The 24511-nt window shown below is 37.0% G+C and overlaps 4 protein-coding genes across 4 annotated transcripts; 2 read left to right on the forward strand and 2 right to left on the reverse strand.

Annotated features, from left to right (window-relative positions):
* Positions 1 to 1116: 1116 nt before the first annotated feature.
* On the reverse strand, positions 1117 to 9550 carry LOC147485508 (microtubule-associated protein 70-1-like). Its single transcript, XM_086572703.1, has 11 exons — positions 9248 to 9550; positions 9068 to 9153; positions 8913 to 8978; positions 8610 to 8780; positions 8215 to 8385; positions 7945 to 8100; positions 7688 to 7834; positions 7376 to 7447; positions 6759 to 7277; positions 6490 to 6653; positions 1117 to 1518 (listed from the first exon to the last, which is right to left on the reverse strand). Exons 1-11 carry the CDS (start codon positions 9462 to 9464, stop codon positions 1500 to 1502), a joined length of 1788 nt encoding a protein of 595 aa, XP_086428829.1. The 5' UTR covers positions 9465 to 9550; the 3' UTR covers positions 1117 to 1499.
* Positions 9551 to 10905: 1355 nt separating this feature from the next.
* Positions 10906 to 14482, forward strand: PRMT3 (protein arginine methyltransferase 3). Its single transcript, XM_086572087.1, has 7 exons — positions 10906 to 11347; positions 11538 to 12098; positions 12215 to 12312; positions 13005 to 13083; positions 13162 to 13422; positions 13513 to 13680; positions 13907 to 14482. Exons 1-7 carry the CDS (start codon positions 11081 to 11083, stop codon positions 14351 to 14353), a joined length of 1881 nt encoding a protein of 626 aa, XP_086428213.1. The 5' UTR covers positions 10906 to 11080; the 3' UTR covers positions 14354 to 14482.
* Positions 14483 to 14874: 392 nt separating this feature from the next.
* Positions 14875 to 15716, reverse strand: LOC147485510 (uncharacterized). The gene is made up of 3 exons (XM_086572088.1): positions 15575 to 15716; positions 15279 to 15427; positions 14875 to 15173 (listed from the first exon to the last, which is right to left on the reverse strand). The coding sequence occupies exons 2-3, from the start codon at positions 15405 to 15407 to the stop codon at positions 15126 to 15128; spliced, it is 177 nt and encodes a 58-aa protein (XP_086428214.1). The 5' UTR covers positions 15408 to 15427; positions 15575 to 15716; the 3' UTR covers positions 14875 to 15125.
* A 1225-nt stretch (positions 15717 to 16941) lies between these two features.
* LOC147485511 (uncharacterized) lies at positions 16942 to 21112 on the forward strand. Its single transcript, XM_086571668.1, has 4 exons — positions 16942 to 17365; positions 18004 to 18608; positions 19971 to 20146; positions 20302 to 21112. Exons 1-4 carry the CDS (start codon positions 17338 to 17340, stop codon positions 20711 to 20713), a joined length of 1221 nt encoding a protein of 406 aa, XP_086427794.1. The 5' UTR covers positions 16942 to 17337; the 3' UTR covers positions 20714 to 21112.
* Positions 21113 to 24511: the final 3399 nt, after the last annotated feature.

Consider the following 24511-nt stretch of genomic DNA (forward strand, 5'->3'; position numbering starts at 1 on the left):
AAATTCAACTGACATCTCTCATCAAGTAACACAGTGATCATGAAGAACACGTTAGTACTATTATTCCAACATATTTTCTATTTCGTTTGCTCACTTCACCATGGGATCGCTCCTTTTATTTATTTGTTAACGAATTATAATGTGGTAGGTCTAATGTCTAGAAGAAAGAAAATAATCTTACTTAGATCAAGCATGAATAATGAAATTTGTAGATGTATCATATAAAGTTATAAACAACTCACCCAACACTCCCAAGTTCAGGTTGAGTAACATTAACAGTAGTACCAGCATTAACAATTTGTGCATCACCATATAAAGTAATCTCATGATCAAAGTTAACTTCTTTAGCAAACCTCTTTAATAAAAATGAAGAGATTGGTTTTGTAGCTAGATGAGTAACTAAGTAGAAAACAAGTAACAACTGAGCTGAAAATGAGTACTTGGGTACAAAAAATGCCGCTATTTTTTTTCCCATGGGTTATTGAAAGCTCATTTGAGTACTAGACTTTGGTTTATGAATCTCATATGAGTTGGTGTGAAGGTTGAGGAGAGATGTTTTTTTTTTTTTGTGAAGTAATGGGGTTTGCTGACAAAGGGAATGGACTAAAAGTCTAAAAGAGATGCTAAAATAGAAACCTTTTTTTTTTCACTTTATTTCAAACTCTCTAATCCACCAACGACCCCTTGTTCCGATATTCTCATTACATTGTGCACATATATATCGAATATCTCGCCGATATATATCGGAAATCTTTATAGTAAAAAATGGTCAAAAAGTCAAATGATATATATCATAAATATCACATATATCGGTTATATCGGCGATATAAAATTTTATATTGGAAATTCCGATATATATCGGGAAAAAAGGGTTATATATTCGATGGATATATATCGATATTTCAATGTCGGTGTACCAAAAAAACAATATATATATATCAGCAATATATCGGATATATCGGCGATATTTTGGTCCTTGCTTCATCCAATCATCTATATATTTTCCTTTTGATTGGCCATTTTCAATTGTGTATTGACTAGATAATGGATTGAAAAGATGAGACTAATGGGGTTAACGTCCCTCTGCCTGCCAACTGACATACACAACACAGCATATGTGAACAAATGTAGAATGATGATTTAAAATTTTACAGAACTATACAGAGGGCACAGCTATAATCCAAATTTTTAGAGTCATTCTTTAATCTTTACACATATGGAAAGACATGCAGGTCAACAAATGAGGCAAGAAAGCTAACAAAATGGGTAGACAGTAACCACACATGCATCTAGAAGTCTAGCACAAATTCCATACACGCAAGTAAACCACAGCGCATCCAATCCTTCGCAGTAGTAAGCTTCGCGAGGGTACAAAACGTACGGAAATATCCAGTGACAATGCGACCTAGCAAACCTGTTGATGGAGAAAGCAGAAGTGCAAAAGTTAATCTGATCCAGCCATCGTCCTGTCACATTGTCTTGTAGCACAAATCAGCAGCCTAACCATTCCGCATGGTCCTGAAAAATTACGTACACTACATTAGATATACGTATTTTGGGACATAAGTTACTATCATGCTTGGCATCTTTGCCCCTTTAGCACCAGGGGTCGAATGCTGCTTTCGAGCTTAAACAAACAGAACTTATACAAAATGAACGCGATGATTATCTTTTCTCTAAACTTTAATTTACCAAAATTACTTTCAGAAAATTACACATGAAAACGACGAGTGGAATGTGCATGCATGTGGTACATCCCTACATATATAATGGATCGTAGACAGAATGACAGATAGACATCTGGTGTGGGTAAAATAAACTGATGGGATACTCTACCTCATATCATTCTCCTGATTCATAAGACTGTTGGGAGATTTCACTAGAAGGTCACACCTCAATCTAGCTACTTTCTATCCCAAATGATTTCAACTTGGAGCTCACACCAAGGAAATCACCCACCCAAGACTTTGGTAGTTATCACAACAACCTCAACAAAGCAAAACCACTACAATATCATCACAATTCATAGCAACAATAATAATGGAAGTAACAATGCAAAGAGACACAAAGATTTAGGTGGTTCGGTAAATGTTACCTACATCCACACACAAAGAGCCGAAGTTTCCTTTATAACAAAGATTGGAGAGTTTACAAGAGATCAAGAATCAATAAGAAGAGGCCTCACTCAAACCCTAGCTCAACAGAGCTCCCACAATACCCTAGAAATGAATCTCTCAAAGTTGTACTTCAAAACCCTAATCTATTTCCTTTATATAGGTGTACATAGACAAAGGGGAAGTAAAATGGGCTTGGGCCGCAGACTTTGAGCTGGGCGCTTACATAGGAAACCTTTTATTTGAGCCTTGAAGGTGGCCTTGGCCCCTCTTCAATAAAGTTTGTTGCATTGTTTAAACTTCCCTTTGTTGTTAGGCATCTTGCCCGAAGCCGAAGCCCGCCCCACAACGACAATCATTTCCTCTTCATCGATTTTCTCGGACAACCGGAAAAGCTCGACGGTTCCACCAACCCAACAATCTCCCACTTGGAACCTTCGAGATTCTTCATGCACATCACATCTCAATTGTAACAACTCAATCCAAATCCAAAACTAAAGAAACACTTTCGGCTTCCATCATGGTCTTCAAGCAAGAAGACCCACCGGGATTAAACACTTCAACTTCGTCTCCACAACACCCCCTACCATGACATAGACATGTCTCCGATACTCCATGAATAATACAATATCCATTTCACCGCTTCCCAATGATGTTTGCCAAGGTTAGCCATAAACCTCCAAATTCCCAATCGCATATATATCCGAAGGCAAACCATGTACCACCGCTTATGTTTGTAAACCATGCAAGCTCTTGCTTTCGGCTTTGCACACCATATTTCTATCCTTCCGTTTAAACCCAACATTGTCTCGTGTAAATCTCCTCAACATGGTCCGCTTATGGAGGTGAGCAGTTTACATTTAACGCTAAAGATTTAAACCTTCCGCTAAAATACTAAACACTTGATTAAAAGTATTTGGGGAGAATATCATTGCCAAATATTTCTTGGAACCATCATGTTCCTCCTTGACTCGATACACCCATTTGCTCGTAGAGTCATGTCCTTGGGTACTTTGGCCAACTCCCAAGTGACACTAAAGACGAGGACTCCGTCTCATCATGCATAACAAGCTCCCACTTGCTAGCATCACCAACCTCCAATGCCGCATCATGGCAATGAGGTTCACCATCATCGATAAATAAATTGGAGGGAGGATACTTCATGCTCTGCATTTTCATAACTTCCTTAGTGCACGAAAGTGGAGATGGACTTGGTGGTATGAATCTCTTCACCCGATCACTACTATCATCATCCGACCGAACTTCCAAACACCACGAAACATATAAGAGCCTCTTCCAACTCAACATACTTTCGATGTCACTATCGGAACCGGCTCCACCGGTCTTAAAAAACCATCTCAATTGAACAAGGCATTTCTACTACTTAATAATTTTCCCGTTTTGGTCATCCCAAAACGATAACCAAGATCATCATCGCCATATCCAATGAAGGTACAATTGACATCAAGCTTATCCTATTGGTCACTAGTGTGCACATAGGACTCACACCCAAACACTCTCCGAATGGGAAAGGTTCACATCCTTCCCACTCCACACTTCCTCCGAATTTCAAATTTAAAGGTATTTCCCTGGTTGATCGTCATATTTAAACACTTTTTAACGCCTGCATATATCAGGCAAAACGATACACCTATATCTTTATGTCAAGAGTTCTAATCATCATCCGCCGACCCCATTCTCCCCGGAGGTGTCCCTCGCGAAAGTCTTTTCCATCTTGATGCCAATCTTTACGAATCAACATACTCTCCATAATTATCGATCTCAAAACCTTCACCTCAAGCATGTCTCATTCAACCATGGCCTTCCACGCCTTGAACAATTGTGTCTCAAGAAATAGACCCACACCTTCCTAGTATGGTCAAGATGAAAGTCACAAAATATAACTTTCCGCCAAGTGAAGAGACATTAGTAAAAACATCTGTATGAATCAACTCAAGCTTCCTAGCTTTTCGAGTTCGACCCATCTCCCCGAAAACTCACCCTTCTCACTTCAAACATGCATTCTCACGGTCAAAGTCCGGCCGACTCTATCGGAGTTTACCATCCTGAAGGACTTGCATTCCTTTCATCATGTGACCAAGTCCATGATGCCAAACATTTGATCCTATTTTGCCATTTGCATATTTTCGATTCGACCCACACCCGCTTCATGTAGAGATCGCCATCCTTTTATTTATAAACTATTAGAGAACCCTTAGAGATTTTCCAAGTATCCTTCATGAAGATTGTAACAAAATCTTCACTAGCCATCAACCCAATGAAAATCAAATTTGTCCTCAAATCCGGGCGTTATAAACATCCCTTTAATAACCATGTCCTATCTTTCAACATAACACGGACATCACCTTTGCCAACAATGGCACAAGATTGGTCATCACCAAGAAAGACCTTTCCAAGGTCACCTTTGGTGTAGTTCACAAAGAACTCTCGATTTGAGGTCACATGGAATGATTGGCCGGAATCTAAAACCCAAGACTCCTTATTGTTCTCCATCCACATATCAAAGCATCATCTTCCACTTCAACTACATTAGCTTTTGATTCTTCTTGTAGTTGTCATTCATCGTGGCGAATGCAAACCACAATTGTAACATATAATGATACTATCATCTCTTCATCATTCCAAACTCTCTAATGAGTTCATTCTCCCCTTCTATTTCTATTCTATTACCATCATATATGCATCCTTTCGCCTATTATAGCCGGAAACCCGATGTCGAAAATCCTAACTCCTTCAAAGTATCATACTAACCACATCACAAATTTCAACTTATTCATTCCCCGCCGAGATATAAAATTTTAAATTTCTTCCAACTTGGAGGCATTTGTCCTATTATCGCCAACGCTTACTTCATCACTAAATGTAATCTCAACCGACTCCATTTGGGTAATTCATTTAAGTGGTCGGTCCTTGAAATCATGCATTCTCCGGTATTCTTCTCATCGATAAGAGCATAATCAAATAGACTTTGTTCAACCGGATACATGCATATATTTTCCTTTCATTATTTTTTTTATTGAAGGCCACACTTTTTAATCGGATTGTTGCCAAAAATGCTTTCCTATCTAGCAAATCCCATTCCTTTGCCTTCCAAGTGACATTACACTCTCCCATCAAAGGTTCATACAAATCCTTTTGTAGAATGTCCTCATTTTGCATCTTCCAATAGCCGTTTGTTTGTTCCAGGGGTTCTATATCTTCCAAATTTCCTTTTCGATTCATTCTTTAATCAACCAAAACAACTGGGAGTACCTGCAGGAATTTCCTCAAATGAAGGCAAAATGGTCACTCGATACCAAATGTTGGGAGATTTCACTAAGGTCACACCTCAATCTAGCTACTTTCTATCCCAAATGATTTCAACTTGGAGCTCACACCAAGGAAATCACCCACCCAAGACTTTGGTAGTTATCACAACAACCTCAACAAAGCAAAAACCACTACAATATCATCACAATTCATAAAGAACAATAATAATGGAAGTAACAATGCAAAGAGACACAAAGATTTAGGTGGTTCGCCAATGTTACCTACATCCATTTCTTTCCTTTATAACAAATCAGAGTTTACAGATCAAGAATCAATAAGAAGAGGCCTCATGGTCCTAGCTTACGTACCCACAATTAGAAATGAATCTCTTTGGGAAAAACCCTAATCTATTTCCTTTATATAGGTGTACATAGACAAAGGGGAAGTAAAATGGGCTTGGGCATCCTTGGCAGAACTTATACAAAATGAACGCGATCATTAAAGCTCTAACCTTTAATAGACAAAAATCTTCAAATTAAGCACATTCTGCATGTGGCATCATCCCTACATAAATGGATCGTAGACAGAATGACATCGATACCATCTGGTGAGTGTGGTATACGGACAACCGGAGCAAAGCTCGACGGTTCCACCAACCCAACAAAGACAAAAGTGAAGTCTGACTAGTGAGAAAGGGTTACAACAGCATAGATGTTATGACAATTACTTGTGTCAATTTGTTAATTTGTTTCATCCAAACCATGTACATGCAGGTGGGTTTCTATCATAAAAAACTAGTACAGGTGGGTTAGAAACAAAACAAGAGACGTGAGCTTCAGGTTTTACTTGTGATACTCATACTAGATCGTGGTAACCAACTACAGAGTCTTTTATTCTTCTACATAAGGATTTCATATTTCATGGAGAATGAGTATGGCAAGCAAGGCATAAACAATGCTACGGAGAAGTGAAATTCCTGGAGGCAGTTACTTTTAATTTCAAAATAACATTAATTGCTCAATGTGACGAGATAGTGGGCTCAGGCGCTCAGCCATGATTGTGATGGTTCAGATTATGCAGATGGAGTGGAAGTACATTTATTTACCTTCCAGGAACCTTGGATGTAGCAAGCCGTCGTGCCCTCATATCTTGCTCCTTGTTTACACGCATAGAAGCAACTTCTTTTTCCATTGCCGTTACTTCCCTCCGCATCTTTTTGGCTTCAACTTCCATTGCTTTAGTCAACGTATCAACCTTCTTTGCCAACATCTGATCCGCACCAAAATATATATTTGCAAAATATTTAGATAAAAAGGAAAACAATAAGTTACCCTTATGAATTATGATCTTATACAGACAGCAATAACAACTAACCTCAATTGCATCATCCTTGTCCTTGAGTGTCTGATCCCTCTCATGGCAAACTTTTCTCAATGTTATAACCTCCTTTTGTAGCATGTCGTACAAATGTCCCGACACATAATCCTCATGATCCATTTTTTTTGTCTCACTTGATTTCCCATCCAAACTCTGCTCAGATGAAACAGTGATTCCAGTGATTGCGATTCCATCATTGCGTTTACTGGATAATCTATTTTTCGCATCTACATTTGAAATGACCCTATTTCTGTCTAAGGATCTAGTACCACCATCAAATGATCTTGATGAGCCCTTCGCATGTCTTAACAAAGCAGTAGCACTATTTGAAGCAAGTGGTGCTCTCTTGGATGAAAAGCTGTTGGAAGAAGATCTAGACGTGATATCTGCTCCACCAAGAGATTGTCGTTGTGAAGGGACATTGCTCATACTCCTCTCCAAGGTACTTCGACCATTAACACTGAATGACGTTTTTAGCCCTTCTTCTAGAACTCTTATCCGTAGGTGGTATTTTTCCTAAAAACCAGCTCAATCAATGATTAAATCATTCAAAATAGACTACCATATAACAAAAATGAAATGTGAAAGTGAACCAAAGAAGAAATTTTCCTCACTTTCAATTGGGCTTCAGCTTTTGCTGTACGCTCTGCAACTGCTAGTTTGTCTCTAAGATGTTGCATTTCTCCCTATAGAGTTACACCGAAAAACATTAAGGTCCATCTCCATACGTCCACAAGCATATTGAAAATGTTATGCTTTCCATAATCAAAGGGAGAAAAAAGGTCAATTCAAAAAGGGGCAGCTTCAAGCTTAAAACCTCAAAGGAAGCAACATTTTTTTCATTATCTAAAGTTCTTTAATTACCACATATCCAATGACTAAGTAAACTCAAACAATATGACGGTTGTACAAGAGAGGCATAAAACCTGCAGAAATCGCCTTTCTTCAAGCCATTGCTTTACAGGCATTACTTTCTCATTGGCATCTTTCCATTCATTAGCAACAACAACTGCAACCCTATTTGCATTAACCTTTGCTCGAGCCAATTCCCGGTCAAGAGTTTTCATCTCGTCCTAAACAAAACACTTTAAGATCATATATTGATTCATGAAATTGTTGTACACTGTGGATAGGTATCAGGCATATCTAAAGAAATTAAAGGTAAATGATATAAAATTATTACATTCATCTCCTGCACTTTTCTCTGGTAATCACGCACAGCATTGGCAGCTGCTCCACCAGAAAGAACAGCTTCCTCAAGTTCGTGTACTGTTTCCATTAGCTTTTCGACCTCTGCAACTTTTTGACGATGCATTTTGTCCAGGATTTTGTTTTCCTCCTGATATAGAATCAAAATATCAAAATCAAACATTTATACCTCATGGTGAAGCATAAGATAATTCAACAAAATAGCCACATTGCACCAAAAGGTAAGGTTGAAAACGAAACAAACCTGGCATATTTCAATCTGTTTCATCAGTTCCTGGTTCTTGTTTTGCAGTTCATCAACCAATGACGCCTTTGCCAAAGCTATCTGAATAGTTCTTTCAGCCTCAAGCAAAGCAGCTTCTTTAGATTTAGTGAGGCGATCCAATGCTTTATTATCATCTTGTAACTTCGCTGCCTAATATATGAAAACCAATTTTCATGATGCAAGTGATATTGAATCCTCCAACTATAACTCATTATAATAAGCTACAGTGTCACTGATGATGCACAATCAAGTTTGTTTCAAAGTAGGAACAAAGACCATTATATGCAGAAGAAAGTGTGTCTGTGGATGTGTTTAGGAATTTGACACATGAACTTGGACAAATTCATACATAAAGTGGCGCAACAAAAATATACCTCCAGCCTAGCCATCCTCAACTCAGCCTCCAGTGGAGCAATAATGGCCTCAATCGGAGGCATCTCATCGTCTCTTTGGGCAGCGTGGACTCTTCGGAGTGTGGCTTCCGCAGCAAACTGTGCAGCCAGTGCCTCTTTTTTCTCATCATTTATCTTCTTGATCTCAAGGTACTACAATACCACATATAGACAAGTAAATTAAAAAAACTCTTCCACATCTGCATGCAAAACAAAACTTCCAAAAATTGACACTGACATAAACTAACCCAGGCAACACGGTGAACTATCAACTATAAAGATTACCTTGTTTTCCAAAAGAACTTCCGTAGCCTTAAGTTTCCCGTCCACCTTTTTCAGCTCCTCAGTTAGCTGGTAATGACATCAATCCAATTACTAATGCAAGTCTGTCGGTGATAATAAATGTCATTCATATATATATTTGATATTTCCTATCTTACCTCTTCAACTGCTTTATCTTTTAGGCGTTCAGAGTATTTCAACCCTTTAATTTCTGCATGTGCATCTCCCAATTCCCTGTCTTTCTCTGCAAACCCGATGGGCAATTCAATACATACGCTGAATAAATGGAAGATAAACAAAGTCAAACCATTCCAAATATTTAGATAAACAGTTGTTACCTTTAACTTCATTTTCTAGGCGATTGAGCTCGACTTTAACTGGATCAGAACCATGCAAGAGATTAATAAAATCATCAATATCAGAACCAGCTCGACCAACTAACGAGTTATTCTTCTTTTTCAGCTTTAAAGAAGCTGAAGTACTGACAAGAGTTGGTCTCAAAGAAGTATTGGAAAGTGGCGCGAATTCACCGTTTTCCATATGTGAATCTTCCATCGTTCATTAACGAAAATGAAACAATGACAGAGAGAGAGAGAGAGAGAGAGAGTGAGACAAGTTTTACGTTTTGTGTGGAGAGAAAGGAGACAGAGTGTTATTTCAGTAGTTATAATAAGCAGAGAGATTAAGTGAGGTTTAGGCGGGGGTTTTAAATTGATCACTTTAAGAAACCACGATATTTCGGGAACTATCGCAATATATCTTGAAATTAAAGGAGATATATAGTTGTTGGCTTGTTGCAAAGACAGCATGAAACTACTGTACAAGATATTAAATAGAAAAAGAATTTACACCAAATCTAACTGTACAAGTGAGTAGAGTAGAGAAGAATTTTAATAGGCATGTGCAGTAGTTGGCAATGGGCTCCATTTGGGCATACAGTTCACGCAAAGCCTGATTGATGATGCTTTTGCTTTCGTTCTATCAGAAGATGAGAACAAAGAATGAAATGCACTTTGTACTTTGTAGTAGAGGTTTTAGAGAATAATGAACTTGAACAGTAACTATTAACAGATGATGATTTGCTTACTTTTATTCAGGTGGTATGTCCAATATTATAACTCCAAGTTTTTAAGAAACTTGACTACAAAACTTCGAGTAGCCCACCACAGGGCAGAAGAATTGTATTGAAAATTCACCAAATGGTAGTATGTCACTATGTCCAGCCCAGTTCAATAGTTCACTGCCACTCGTACTTAACTATTTGCAATTTACACATCAAACCCCTTAGTTATTTTTATTATTCCCCAACCATACGTGACCACTGCCACTGTGCCATGCGGCCCCTGCCATTACTAGTTGGATTTGATTTGAGGACTTAAGACCCTACAAGTTGGGCTGTCAATGGTTTTGATAACTAGATAATCGATGAACTAAATCGATAAAAAAACGGTTTAAATTTTGGTAATTTGGTTTGCCCTCTACCGACTCAAAACCGAACTGAACCGAAAAAATATTGGTTTGGTTTCGGGTTTGCTCTCCACCGAACTAAAAAGATTGTATTTTAATAATATTTATGATTAATTTTGTATATGTTTATCAATTGTGTAGTTTAAATTAATTTATTTAATTTAAGATTTAATTGATTTTATCAAGTGAGCAGAGCGAACATTCTGGGTGAGAGTATGTGGACAAAAAGTCATTAGGTTGGTTTTTGTCTGTCGGTCCTCATTTATCATTTTTTCTCTTCATCCTTCTCCCACGCTTTTCGATTTTTCCGTCTTCACTTTCTCTCTCTGCTCACGCCCCCATTGCATAGTAGTATACTAGTAGTTTTCGGTTCGGGTCAATTCGGTTTCAATTTGCAATATATCTTATCGATTTAGTTTGGTTTTGGATGAAATATAATATTATCGGTTCGGTTCAATTTTGGGTTTTCAATTTTCTTATCGATACCGGTTTAGATTTTTCAAAATCCGATCCATTGACAGCCCTACCTACAAACAAGTCAAAAAGAGGAGGTCCAAAAAATGACATAATGAACAGTTAGAACTTTCTGCTAAATACCACGAAAGACGCAGGACTTCACTGCAATTTAAGAAACAACACTAAACCCTTGTCACCTCAACTGCTTAAAAGGTTTTGCTAGGGTTTTAAAATTTCCTATCTCATCCATGGCAGAAATGTTAATCGAAAACGAGGACATGGAACAAACCGAAGAAGAAGAAATGGAAAACCAGGCCGAAGATTGGGACGATTGGGGTTCAGAGGATGCAGACCCTGATTTTCTCTGTTTGTTCTGTGACTCCAAATTCAATTCAGTCGACTCACTTTTCCAACACTGTAGCTCTAACCACTCATTTGACTTTCAGAATATTATAAAAAGTCTAGAGTTGGATTTCTATAGCTCGTTTAAGCTCATTAACTACGTTAGGTCTCAAGTAAGCTACTACACTCCCCCTTCTCCTCATTTTATGCCTTCCTTGTGTTCTGAATGGATTACATGTGAATTGTAAATAGTTTTATATGTAGAGAGCATTCCATTAGTTTTAAATTAACATGAGGTTGCTACACATAATATAAGATACTTGATACCTGGTATATACTCATTTTTCTCTTTGTTTTTCATAGGTGGCAGTTAACAGATGTTGGAGTTGTGGACTTACATGTCAGTCCAACAAAGATTTGCAAGACCACTTGCATGAACCAGTTAGTTTAAAGAATGATGGGAATTTCCCTTGGGAGGACGATAAGTATCTGAAACCTTTCATGCAAGATGATTCTCTTTTGTACAGTTTTGGGGAAGATGAAGATGTTCAAGAAGACTGTACTGCAGCATTTGATAAAGAGGGATTGATGAGGGAGTTAATGATTTCTGAAGATCTTGAAAATACTTGCCTTGATGATGAGACAATGATAGAACCTAGTTCTGCTGCCTTTAATGAAAATGAGAGCAAGGAGGCATCTTCTTCATCCAACGGATCATTAAGCATGTCAACATCTCTAGAGAATGTCATGGTTAATGGTAAAATGGGTGGTAAAGATATTGAGTCACCCTATTTGAAAAGTAAAGATAAGCATATGAAAGTTTCTTTTGCTAACGTTATCACTAAAGAGAAGAAAAAAGTGAATGAAAATTATTTTGGGGCATACAGTTCTTTCACCATCCATAGAGAGATGATAAGTGATAAGGTACAGTGACTTGCCCATCTGTGACTGTGTCTTTTGGGCTGTTATTATTTTTAAGTAGAAGTTGTTCTGTGGTGATAAAATAATACAGTAATGATTTACATTATGTGACTATGCAGGTTAGGATGGATGCTTATAGAGGAGCAATCTTGAATAATCCTTCTCTCATGAAATGTGCAACTGTCATGGATGTTGGTTGTGGAACTGGCATACTAAGGTTCGATACTATCTTACACCGTATGTTCTTATGTTTTGTTAGAGTAATGTATATTTGTTTCTCTTTTAAGCTTTTACTTGGTGATTTTACAGCATCTCAAGCCTTGCCTACCCTTTTGCTTATTTTAATAAAATGTTAGATCAATAGCATCAATATTTAGGACAAGTTTGTGGAGTCATGTTTTAGATCCCTGCACTTGATAGACATTCCAAAGGCATTGAAACCTGGTGCATTACAAAGAGGCCTTCCATTTCAACTACTATGAACATGTTTCTTTCACCTTTCCCTGTTGAAAGTTTAATTGCTTGCTTTACGGTTGAATACAATAGATAGTTTAGGTTATGGGTATGCTGTGGGCAAGGGATTTGCCACTTGGGAAATTTACAAGGATTTCTATCGAATTGATCATCTTCTTTCTTCATATCATCCTAAACATCACAAGAGAAAGATCTGCCACTTAACTAGAGAATTTGGAAATGGTCCTTCTAGACCTAGTTCCTTTAGTTTTTATAGGGACTGGTTGAGAGAGGTCGATATTTCAGATGTCACAATTGAAAGAGAATATTTGAAGTTATGCACAAATGGGTTGAATCTTGGTGTTACTGGTTAATCTTAAGTTATTCTCCTCTCCCTTACCACTTGGTAATTGTTATCTCATTAAAATTAGTTTCTGCTACTTGGTACTTTTGTAGTTTATTTGCAGCCCAAGCAGGCGCCTCAAGGGTAATTGCAGTTGAAGCCAGTGAAAAAATGGCTGCAGTTGCATCTCAGGTGAAACTTACTTCTTGCTCATTGCCTCATTTGATTCTATTTATAAGTTTGATCTCCTTACCGTTTTGATAAATGCAGATTGCAAAAGACAATGGAATGCTGTTGGATGGAAGCCCAAGTGGAGGTAATGGCGAAGGCACTGGTATTATTAAAGTAGTTTCCGGTATGGTTGAAGAGATTGACAAACACATAAATATACCACCCCATAGTGTCGATGTCTTACTAAGCGAATGGATGGGATATTGCTTACTGTACGAATCAATGCTCAGTTCAGTGTTATATGCACGCGATCGGTGGTTGAAGCCTGGTGGTGCCATTCTCCCTGACACTGCAACAATTGTGAGTTCTCTACATTTTGTCACTAAACTCCTTTAGTTTCTTAACCTAATTAAAACTTAAATTTGCTTCACTTACTGGTTGCAATTATAGTTTGTAGCAGGTTTTGGGAAGGGTGGAACGAGTATTCCATTTTGGGAAAATGTCTATGGTTTCAATATGTCTCGCATTGGAAAGGAAGTTTTCGAGGATTCTGCAAAGTTTCCTATTGTTGATATTGTGGACAGTTGTGATATAATGACCAATGCTGTTGTCATCCAGGTAAGGACCAAACTCTTACTAGTTTGGGGAAGATAAGTGGTTCATGGATATATTTAACCGGTGTTAATTGTTCTCATAGACTTAAACCTCTTTATTGTATATTTTTATTCTGTTATTGGTATATGTGAAATGTCATAAGAGATTTGCAGAACCTCTGCTAGTTCAACTATATAATTGAATCTCTTTATGTGAGAATGATTAGAGAGCCTTGTGCATTTTGTTGCAGACTTTTGATCTCTTGACCGTGAAGCCTGATGAATTGGATTTCACGGCAAGCTTTGAGTTGGAACTGAAGCCAGATCTTACTTTGGACAACACCAAGTCCACAACAGCTTGGTGCTATGGAGTTGTCTTGTGGTTTGAGACAGGTTTTACCAGTAGATTCTGCAAGGAAATGCCTACCGTGCTGTCTACATCACCTTATACTCCTAAAACACACTGGTCTCAAACCATCCTTACATTCAGGCAACCGATAGCTATGGGGTTTGAGAAACCTAATCCAGATGTCACAGCAGAGATTGGTTCTGATTCCTGCCCAGCTAGAAGAATCCAATCTCGTCTCAGCATAGTTCGAGCGGCAGAGCATCGTAGCATTGATATATCTTTGGAGACATCAGGGATTGGATCAGATGGTCAGAAGCACAACTGGCCAGTGCAGATCTTTAATTTGTAGCTATAGTTCCTGTTATGTAATGGATGATGATCCAAGTTGGCAGTTTTCCCTGTTGCCCTGGATATTTTGTATCACTATTTAAGTTAATCAGTTATAAAGGAAATGTCAGTAGTCAAAAGTTTGAGTTTCTGTTTCAGTGCCTTGATACGCTATTTTTTTGTTAAGCTCGAATGGCTGATTGATACAGTTCAGAATGTTGCAGGCTGAAAATTATCTATATTTTGGAATAGATCTCCAATTCATTGTAATGCAGATTCAAATTGTGCGCATATGGTGTTGTTTGGTTTTGGTCTTCTGGATTAAACTGCAGACCTCAAAAACGTTGAATTATGCACCTGGAAATGTAAGTATAGAAAGGTTAACAGAGAATTGTGTAACACACTTTTTTGGATGTTCATCACGCACCTCAATTTTATCTAAGAATATTACACAAATTATCGCAAATTGCCAGTTAAGAATTTGCAAACGATTTATGCGCTACCACTAAGTCACTAACATTGCACCAGGAGGGCAACAAAACCTTATCCGCATCTAAGATGGCATGTTTCTGCACCTTTTGAACATTTTTTTTACTTACTTAATAATCCACTCTCACATAGTCAGATGAAGAAGGAATATATGTGGACAACTAAATAACCTGTCTAATAAAATAGATTAAACTTTTTCATACAAAATTGTCTTATAAACAAAAATTCTTTGCAGCGAATCACCACAAAAACTCAGTGACTGAAGATTGTTTTGAGGCCGTTTTCTACTGACAATCATGAAGCAATCAGCCATTTCTCGAAGCAGCTTCGCGTTCTTGACGAAGCCTTTCTCTCTGTTGCATACACAAGAGGCCAAAAATATAAATAAGTGAAATCATGAAAACAATCGTTCTCTACTCATATAAACTGAAAATCAGGTTAAACAAAAACATACATACCCTTCTCTCCCAGTATGGCAGGAAGCAGACAAAATCGTACACTGGAGTGATGGTTGTAAACAAAACCAAATTGACTCCCATAAACAGCAACAGCGATGCCATGGGACGTGTTCTATGTGGAGGTGGCATTTTCCCTCGTTCTTAATGCACTGCAAGTCGGTGGGGAATTTTATCAAACACACACACACATTGCCTCACTAATTTTACCAAGAAAGCAACTGTCCAACTACTAATAAGTCTGGTTCACATGATTCTTACATAAAGCTAAGAGAGTTGGAAATTAGTGCACTACTTACCTTCTTCAACGTGCATATGTTTGCAGACAGAGAGAGATCAGAGTCACGTGGTTAGTGGAGAAGTAGAAAAAAGGACTGCACTCAGTAAACGACACCCTTTACTCTTGGGCTCTTAGGCTAAGTCCAATGTGACCGAAATAATAATTTGTAATCCAATAGTACGTCAAAACGCTAACCCGCCAAGTATAAATTTAGCTATCTATATCCAATTTTAACGATATAGCGTGTGGTAGAAATGGCGTTACAAAATTTGTTTGACTAAATTTATTTTTAAAATATTTAGTTTTAGTAAATTACGTTTGTATTTTTATTTTTTTTGTTTACTTAAAGAAAAAATGGTAAAATGAAAAAAAAGGAAAAAAAAAAATTCCATATGCCATTGGGAGTGGTGGTTAGAGATTTTTTTTTTTTTTTTTTTTATTTGGTTTGGTTTACACACCATTGTCAAAGGCGGCTAGAGAAGTGTTTTTATTTTTTTTTGTAAAAACCATTGGGTGTTAAAAGGCTATCCCACACTAAAATTAACATTATGAACTATTTTATTGTGGTTTAGGTGCGAAACCATTGGACTTAGCCTTACTATTTTTACTGGCCGTAATTACTGTAGACAAAAAAAATATACGGCCACAGTTCTATTAGTCAAAGTGGCAATGTACTTTCAAGTTTCAAAAAGTACATGTTTAAGTGGGCCCTAAGTTAGTTGGAGTACTCGCGTAGTAGACGGGTGTGGAAGTGTGAACTACTGAACTATGGTGTGTGGCGCCTTAGAAGTCAAGCACCTAAGCACCCGGGTTCCCGTTCCCACCTAGTGCCAAACTGCCAACTAGATCCATTAGCTTTTTGGTTCACTTAAATATTTGATTAAATTTCATTATCAATTTTCAATGGCCTATATGAACTTCAGATGTTGGAGTTCTAAATTTTTTGACAATATTCTTATGCCAAATTCTAAAGCACGCTGTATCTACGCTATAACATCTGAGCTCTCCATCAAACAAAAGGTGAAGCCGTGAAAGGTGTATTGCACGGCAGAGTCTATAACTAAAACTCTAGATGCTAGCACATCCATAATCTCGCGTACTCTAGCAGCTCTACTTTCTTATCTCTTTATATTCCAAAATTAAGTTGGTAGTCAAAGTTTATCAAACTGATCCTTCAATGAGAGATTCAATATCATTCTACCCCTCAAAGGTAAAAAGTGTTAAGGTTCTGTCTTTTCAGTCTTTAGATATTTTCTAGACATGTTGGACAATGGTATTGGATTATTGGTGGGGTTGTACTTTATGGAATCACCATATTCATTCATTACTGTCAAGTGTCAACTCATACCTCCAATTATAAATCGTCCCAAATTATTGATCCCCCATCTCCAAAAAATTTGGATTACAACCTCCAATTTTAGTTGGGGTCAATGTACAACAACCACTACCAATTCCAATCAAGGAATCTTTTTTTTATTTTGGTAACCCAATCAAGGAATCTTTAAATGGAATCTAACTAATAAAAGGGTATTTAAGAGCCATGTTACCATGGGACCTACTTTATTCCACTTTCCCACTTTATATTAAACAAAGGAATATTGCAAAAATAAGAATACATATATATATATAACTCACAGCCATGTAAGCAGTCCATTCAGCCTACAACTCATTTCTTTTCTTTCTTCTTCCAAACTTCTTTCTTTGTCGGTTTGAGGTGGAAAGAAAAAAAGCCCTTCACACCCAACCAAAAAGAAAAGAAGTTAAAAATTCTAATGTACTTCGATGAACATGGTTAATCAACAACATAAAGGTATGTTTTTTTTTTTAAACTTGTGGTGTTTTGATTTTTCTTTTTATATTCATTGTTTTGTGTTTGTTTTACCATTGTGTAAAAGATTAGATTTTTATGAGGTAGTTAAAGTTGAGTTAATTTTTTTTTTTTGTAGTAGTAGTTATTAAGTAGTGATCAGTTTTTGTCTGAGCTATTTGTAGAAATTTTGCTATTTTAGGCTCTGGGGCCGTTTAGAAAATTGTGTAAGTGAACAAAAATTGTAACTTTTTAAGTTTGTGTTGGGTTTTTAAAGACAATGTGTGAGAATTTAATTCTAAACTTGAAATTCAAGTTTGAGGTTTTGTTTGTTTTAGTTTCTGATTGCTTTTAAAACTTTGTTTATAACGAAATCTGAAACTTGAAGTTTGGGTTTTGTTTGTTTTGATTCCTGTTTGAACACTTTAAAAGGAATATACCCAACATTCAATAAGTCTACTTTCACAAGTCTATTTTCTTTTCTTTTTATGGTGTGCTGATCAAGCTTATAGTTAAACTTTTTACTGAGGGATATATGCGATTCCACAAGTCTATTGCTTTGTGCTCATTTTGTGATCACTAGCTTATAGTTTAACTTAATTTTTTTACTAGGGACATGCTAATTTTTTGTTTTATTTCAGAAATTATGCAAAAGAATTCTGGGGCGTATGTGAGATGCGGCCTACAGAATAAGTTGTTCGTTCCGAATCCGAAAGATAGTAAAAATCCGGTGAAAGGTTTTGTGGTTAAGGATGAAGTTAATGCACAACCAGGAGCTGTAAAACAGAATAACACTTTAAGCAGCATTACTTTGGCACCTCAATTCGAGAGTTATCAGGGACCTGTGTATCAACAAGATATTGGCATGTATTCAACCTACTATACTGATTACCAACATGCACAGTTGAGCCAGTATACTGGCTTTGACAGACAATTGTACTATCAGAACAATTATATTTTACCTGTGGAAAATCAAGTTCAGTATGTCCCAGTGGAGATGTTTTATCAAGGATACCAGCAGGAGTACCAATTTCAGGAGTTTCAGTATTTTGTTGTCATAGATTTTGAGGCTACTTGTGATAAAGGAAATAATCCCCACCCACAAGAGATAATTGAGTTTCCATCTGTTCTGGTGAATAGTTTGACTGGGGAACTAGAGGCTTCTTTTCAAACATATGTACGACCTGCATATAATCAAAATTTGACTGATTTCTGCAAGGAGTTGACTGGTATTGAGCAAATTCAGGTATCCTTACTCAAAGATTTTACAGCATATCCTTATTCACACTAAAACACTATATCAGCTTGGTATTCTATTTTAGTTTGCTTTAGTTAAAACAGTAAATTGATGTAAAGTGCGCTTTAACATAGACTTTTTTTTCGACAATAAACTTTCCAATCTTTAACATAGACTTGAACAATAAATAAGGTGATCATTAGGTCATACAAGTTCCAAGTCCACCAGTTATAGGTCTCAGGAGATCCTTGTATGGGTGTGGGGTGTGGAGTTATTTATTTATTTTGTGAGGGCATAGTTTTGGAGGATACTGAGAAATTTTCGTTTTAGGAATGACATTATTTTGGAGTAGAATTCACTTCTTGGAGGATCAGCGGTTAGGAGGTGGCACTCTAGTCCTGTATGCGAGTTTCATCAATTAGATCAATTATTGTGGCTGATATGCATTAATGCATAACAAGCATGATTGCAGTTGAATTGTGCCATATATTGACTATTCTTCGCATTCCTTGGTGTTTCTTCGTTATTATGGTACAGTCGTCTTAAGTTCACTGGTGGCACCATTCATTCATCTCTTTACTTGTTCTGTTAGGTAACTTGATGGATTGCTTTTGTTGCTGATGCTGCAAATTGTTATGAATTATCTATTTTCCTCTCATTGTAGTATTGCATTTCCTTATGTAGGACTACATTTCGCTTGATATCATAATTCACATCTTGGTCATGTGTGAATCTAGTGGTACTTGTACAAAGAATTGACCAATCTTTGCTGTGTAGCCGTGCTCTGACTGCTCTATTTCTTGGTTTGCAATACTCATTGTATGGTTGTTGATAACCAGGAGGAGCAAGTACAAAATACCTGGGAGCGCCACTATATGATTAATAAACCCCTTAAAAGAAATTAGATGTGCTGATGATCTAAGATTCCTTTTTTCATCAATTTCTCATTGATGTTAGAGGAACCCTTGATGTTAAGTTGGCTCAAATAAGTGAAATAACTTGTAGCTGCTATTTCGTAATCCTTAATCTCTAAGAACAGTCAGTGTATACTGGAATGGAGCTGAGGTTTTAATTATACAATACTAGGAAAAGCTGCATTTTTTTAATCTATGTCTTGGGTTGACATGATAAATCGAAAGCCTAAACATATTTGGATAAGCTGATATGGTGGTATCTCTGCTTTGTTTTCAGATGAGTTTATGCTTCCTTATTTCATGAATTACCAGTCACCATGCTTCTTATTATCAATCCCAATTCTGAATGTGGTGTCCTCTTTATGCACAAACTATATTGTTTAAATGATTTTCTCGGATGAATTATGACAATGAAATGATGAACCCAGCTGTAACTGTGGTAACTTTGTGGTACAAGGTGGACAGAGGTGTCCCTCTTAGTGAAGCTCTACTTATGCATGACAAGTGGCTCGAGGAGAAGGGAATTAAGCGGACTAACTTTGCCATTGTTACATGGTCCAATTGGGATTGTCGGGTTATGTTAGAATCTGAGTGCCGCTTCAAGAATATCAGAAAGCCTCCTTATTTCAACAGGTAGGAGATCCTTGTGTTTTGTTAATTTGTATGGTCCTGTTTGTTGGTGTAGCTTCCTGGCGTTTCGTCAATATAACGTCGAACTGCAAGGTTAAATCAAGTCAAATTACTTACCCTCAAACCCTTTTTTTTTTTTTTTTTACTTATATGACCAGGTGGATCAACTTAAAAGTTCCCTTCAATGAGGTATTTGGTGGTGTTCGCTGCAATCTCAAGGAGGCTGTCCAGCTAGCTGGTCTGGTATGGGAGGGGCGTGCTCACTGTGGCCTGGATGATGCCAGAAATACTGCTCGCTTGGTCTCTTACCTCATGCATCGAGGCTTCAGATTTTCTATAACCAACTCACTGATGGATCAGTCTTCTGACCAGTCCTTGCCATTGCAGCAGTCCCAGGTTTGCTCATCAAGCCCAACTAATTATCCATACAAGTTGAAGCTTCCAACTGTAGCTAGTTCTTGGTCCCTACCCTCACATTTGGACGCTGGCAAGGAAAACGATAAGTTATATTGCTCTGGGGTTAAGAGTTGCAAAGTTATGATAAGAAAGCCAGGGCCGAAGCAAGGCTGAGTCTTCTTGGGATTTGGAAACTGAAGTGCGCGACGAAAGGTCCTTTATGTTCTTTACTTGGCTAAACTTCTTGAATCAACAAAGACTGATAATCCATCTTGTTTATAATCTCTGCTTACTTAGAATATGGTCACAGGAGTTGTGATAAGAAGAAAACAAAATATGCTCTCCTAGCAAATAAGCTTCAGCTGTTTTCTGGGGTTGAGTTTTGCTTTTTATGTTGCTGCTTGAAGTCCTATAGTTGTCTTCGAGGTAGGGATCTCTTAACCTGTAAAAGCTGACTTCTCGTTGATTCAATAGGATGTCAGTTAGGGCTATGTGCTTTGGCAATGTGCTTTCACATGCTCAGACATGCTTAATTATTCTTAATAATAGGGAGTTGGTATTTATTCTGCTTAACTAATTGTTATTGAGCGAACTCTTTTAGACCCGTTTTCGTGCTTAAAGGACATTCCTGATCAGGCTGTTGATAAAAGATAATAAGCAGTTAAGCACTACGAGATTTCAAGAATAAAAGCTTCACAACCTGACATATTTTCTGTTGGAAATATAACAAAGGAAATAGTAGGTGCAATATATAGATACATTGTGCGTGTCCTAGAAGAAAATACATCCTCATGAAATCCTCGTTGACGACCTTATGCTTTCCTGTATATAGATACTTTCCTTATATATATAGGGCCAGGATCAATGTACAAAACTTTTTATACAACAGTTTATCACTCTACAAATTGTTTTTGAGTTGCAGTAGAGGGAGTTTTATTTATATTTTGGGCATACTAACAATGATGTTATATGAAGGAATATAAGAACTGAAGAACTATTGTTCAGATCTTATGAGAGATTATGGAGGGATGTTCTTAAGCAAAATCTAAAGAGACTCCATAGACGATATAATCCTTAGATAGCTATGACTTCCAAAGAAAAGGTCTGTTCTCAGATGAGTTATATGTTTGCTTTTCCATAGGCACATGCCCCAAGGGTGCGATTAATTCAACGAAGGAATTTTTTATCTACATTTACAACTTTTCGTAATCAATTAAATACTCATAAAATCAATGCAATTGATTCTTCAGTGAGAATATGGAAGATAGATGATATTCAGACAGTCGTCCACAGAACTTACAAGCTACTGAGCAACAAAGCAGTTCAATGGTCAGATTTTTTGGTCCTGTTCACAATACGAATTGTTTATCATCTTGAACCGAAAATATTCATAGAAGGATATTGATATTGATCCAGGCCATATATATATAGGGGAGGCCGGGAGGGATCCATATACAACACTTTCCAAATGTGAGGGGGAAGACCACTAGAACATCAAATTATAATAAAGGAAAGATAATAGGTGTATGACTTCATTACAAAACATTTACCAATCATCTAAAGCTTTATGCTCCAACACTTGAGTTCTAAAATTATCCAACAATAGCATTGAATAAGCAATTGTACATTATCAAGCCTTTATACAACAGTTGAAGTAGGTCAAAATCTTCTTTTTCCTCTGCACATAAATATATTAAAATGTAAGAAGGGGGATATAATGCTAATCCATATCAATTTTTACACAAAGAATGCACCAAGAAATCCTTTTTCAATAAAAAAGATAAACCCGAAAAAAAATTAAAATTTAATAAAGAGATGCAGACATGATATTCAGTAAGTACGAGGCTTACTGCAATAGCGTCGTCTTGATTATTATGTACAATGAGCTCTTGTTCATTTCCAATACTGGAGCGTGTTGTCTCTTTTTTGACCTCTTTCCTATTAGCCCGAGCTCGGGTAAATACCATGGAGTAATCTGGAGCTGCTCCTGTCTTGTGATCCCACCCTCCGAATTGTGGTACAGACATCCAAACCGGTTTCTACAAAATGAACGTATCGGAACACTTTAAGATGAATATCCAGAGTGTTAAATTCTTAATGGATTCATACCGAAAACTTTGAAGTACAAAACTAAAGAGCCCGGGCCTACAGACGGAGTTGGTACAGAACTCCACTGCACTCGCTGTGAAGATAAACGAGGAATGGACGATCTCCATATTCAAGTTATACACTTACGTATTTTATGCAAAATAAAAGTGTGTTAGGAGAAATATTAGGAAGCAAAACTGAAAGATGCATGCATTCATACAATCCTACGATGTGAAAATTTGCTGTTACAAATTCCTATTACACTATGTATTGGTGGAGTCGGAGTTGGAACTTACTGAGAATACTATATGTTTTAGTAGACTAGTAGTTTAACACCTTAAATGCCAAAAAACAAGTGCTATATACAAATGTTGCTGCATGGAGCTGGGAATTAGGAGTATCTAATATTGCTTAGCAAGGTTGCCAGAATAAGTCCAAACAATTTTACAACTTTTGGGAGTTTCCTTGCAGAGTTACGTAGGATTGATTGCAAGTGTAATCAATCCACATAGAAACAAAGGCGCTGGGGAAAGAATCACGGAAACAACCATACAGAAACAACAATGTCGTTGTCTTACATAAATCATTTTAGGATGTAATATCACACAAAACTTAATTGGGCAATTAGCTTGCCAGGTTTACCCAAAATAAAATAAAAGAAAAAATTGTTTGTTCCTTTTGGTTGATATAGGCAGGGTAATTTTTAGCTCAAAGCAATAGGTGGCTCATGAAGCGTGGTGCCCGAGTTGTCTTGTAGTCCAGACGCGAGGCATCCACGCTTGTTTTGTTAACCAGATCGAGTATCGCCAATAAGCCGGGTCACCCAAAGTGACTCAAATCACGGCCCTCATGCTTTATTGATTTGTATCTAATATTGATCATATCTTTAGAGGATTCTCTCCTAAAAAAAGTTTTGTTTGGACTTTGGATGAAGTTTTTTATTTGGACTCAAAAGTTAATGCAAAATGAAGTGAAACATATAAGAAATAATAACAATAACAATAATATATAGTTACATCATTGTATATGAGATCAATGTTTCCAATCATATATAGAGGAATATAATTCTTATTTTCGAATGCTTATCATTAGCAATACCATATAACACTAAAATGATAGCTTGAAAAAAATATATGATTAAAGATTTTTTAAAATAAAATGGTTTGCGAAGATTCATACCTCTCTGCGGTTTTCCATGGCAATGGTGTTGGATGTAAGTACGTAGAGGGTGGAAACAATTCAGATTAAGGTCTGAACTGTTTGTTATTTATACCAACTCACAATTGAGACGGCAATTAAGACATAATTGCCAGGTGTAATTTTGATTCCCATAATATTGAATGGAGGATTTTGAGTCTGGCCACGCACACGCTTTGTCTGGGGTTGATTTTGACGCATTCTTTGTTATTTCGTTCATTAAGTTTGTTAACATACATTCAGACGTATTTTGTATATATATATAGTTTCTGACCAATGTGTACAGGTAAATGACCGCCAGAACAGGAGTAGGAGTGCGACATTACCTAGTTGGAGCACTTATCACTTATCACTTATCAGAGAAAAATGCCATTTTAAAAAAAAACATGCATACCGATAAAATAACAACAGGTCTCTGTGCTTGAACAGTTGGATCTGTGATGGTTCTCAAGAACATAATTAGCAGCATGGAGTGTTGCTCTAAATGTTGGAGCGAGAGCGACACCCCTAATTGATTGGTTGCTAAGTATCTGACGTGAGTTGCATTGAAGAATTGGATAGATTCTAAAGATTCTTGTTGTTGAATTTGTTAATCAAATTATTATTCTGCTCTCAAACACATACGTAAATAGTAAAATGATCGGCCATATGACGGCAGAACGCATCAGATAATGTAAACTATTTTAG

Source organism: Coptis chinensis, chromosome 7 (assembly GCF_015680905.1).
Source record: "Coptis chinensis isolate HL-2020 chromosome 7, ASM1568090v1, whole genome shotgun sequence".
Lineage (NCBI taxonomy): Eukaryota > Viridiplantae > Streptophyta > Magnoliopsida > Ranunculales > Ranunculaceae > Coptis > Coptis chinensis.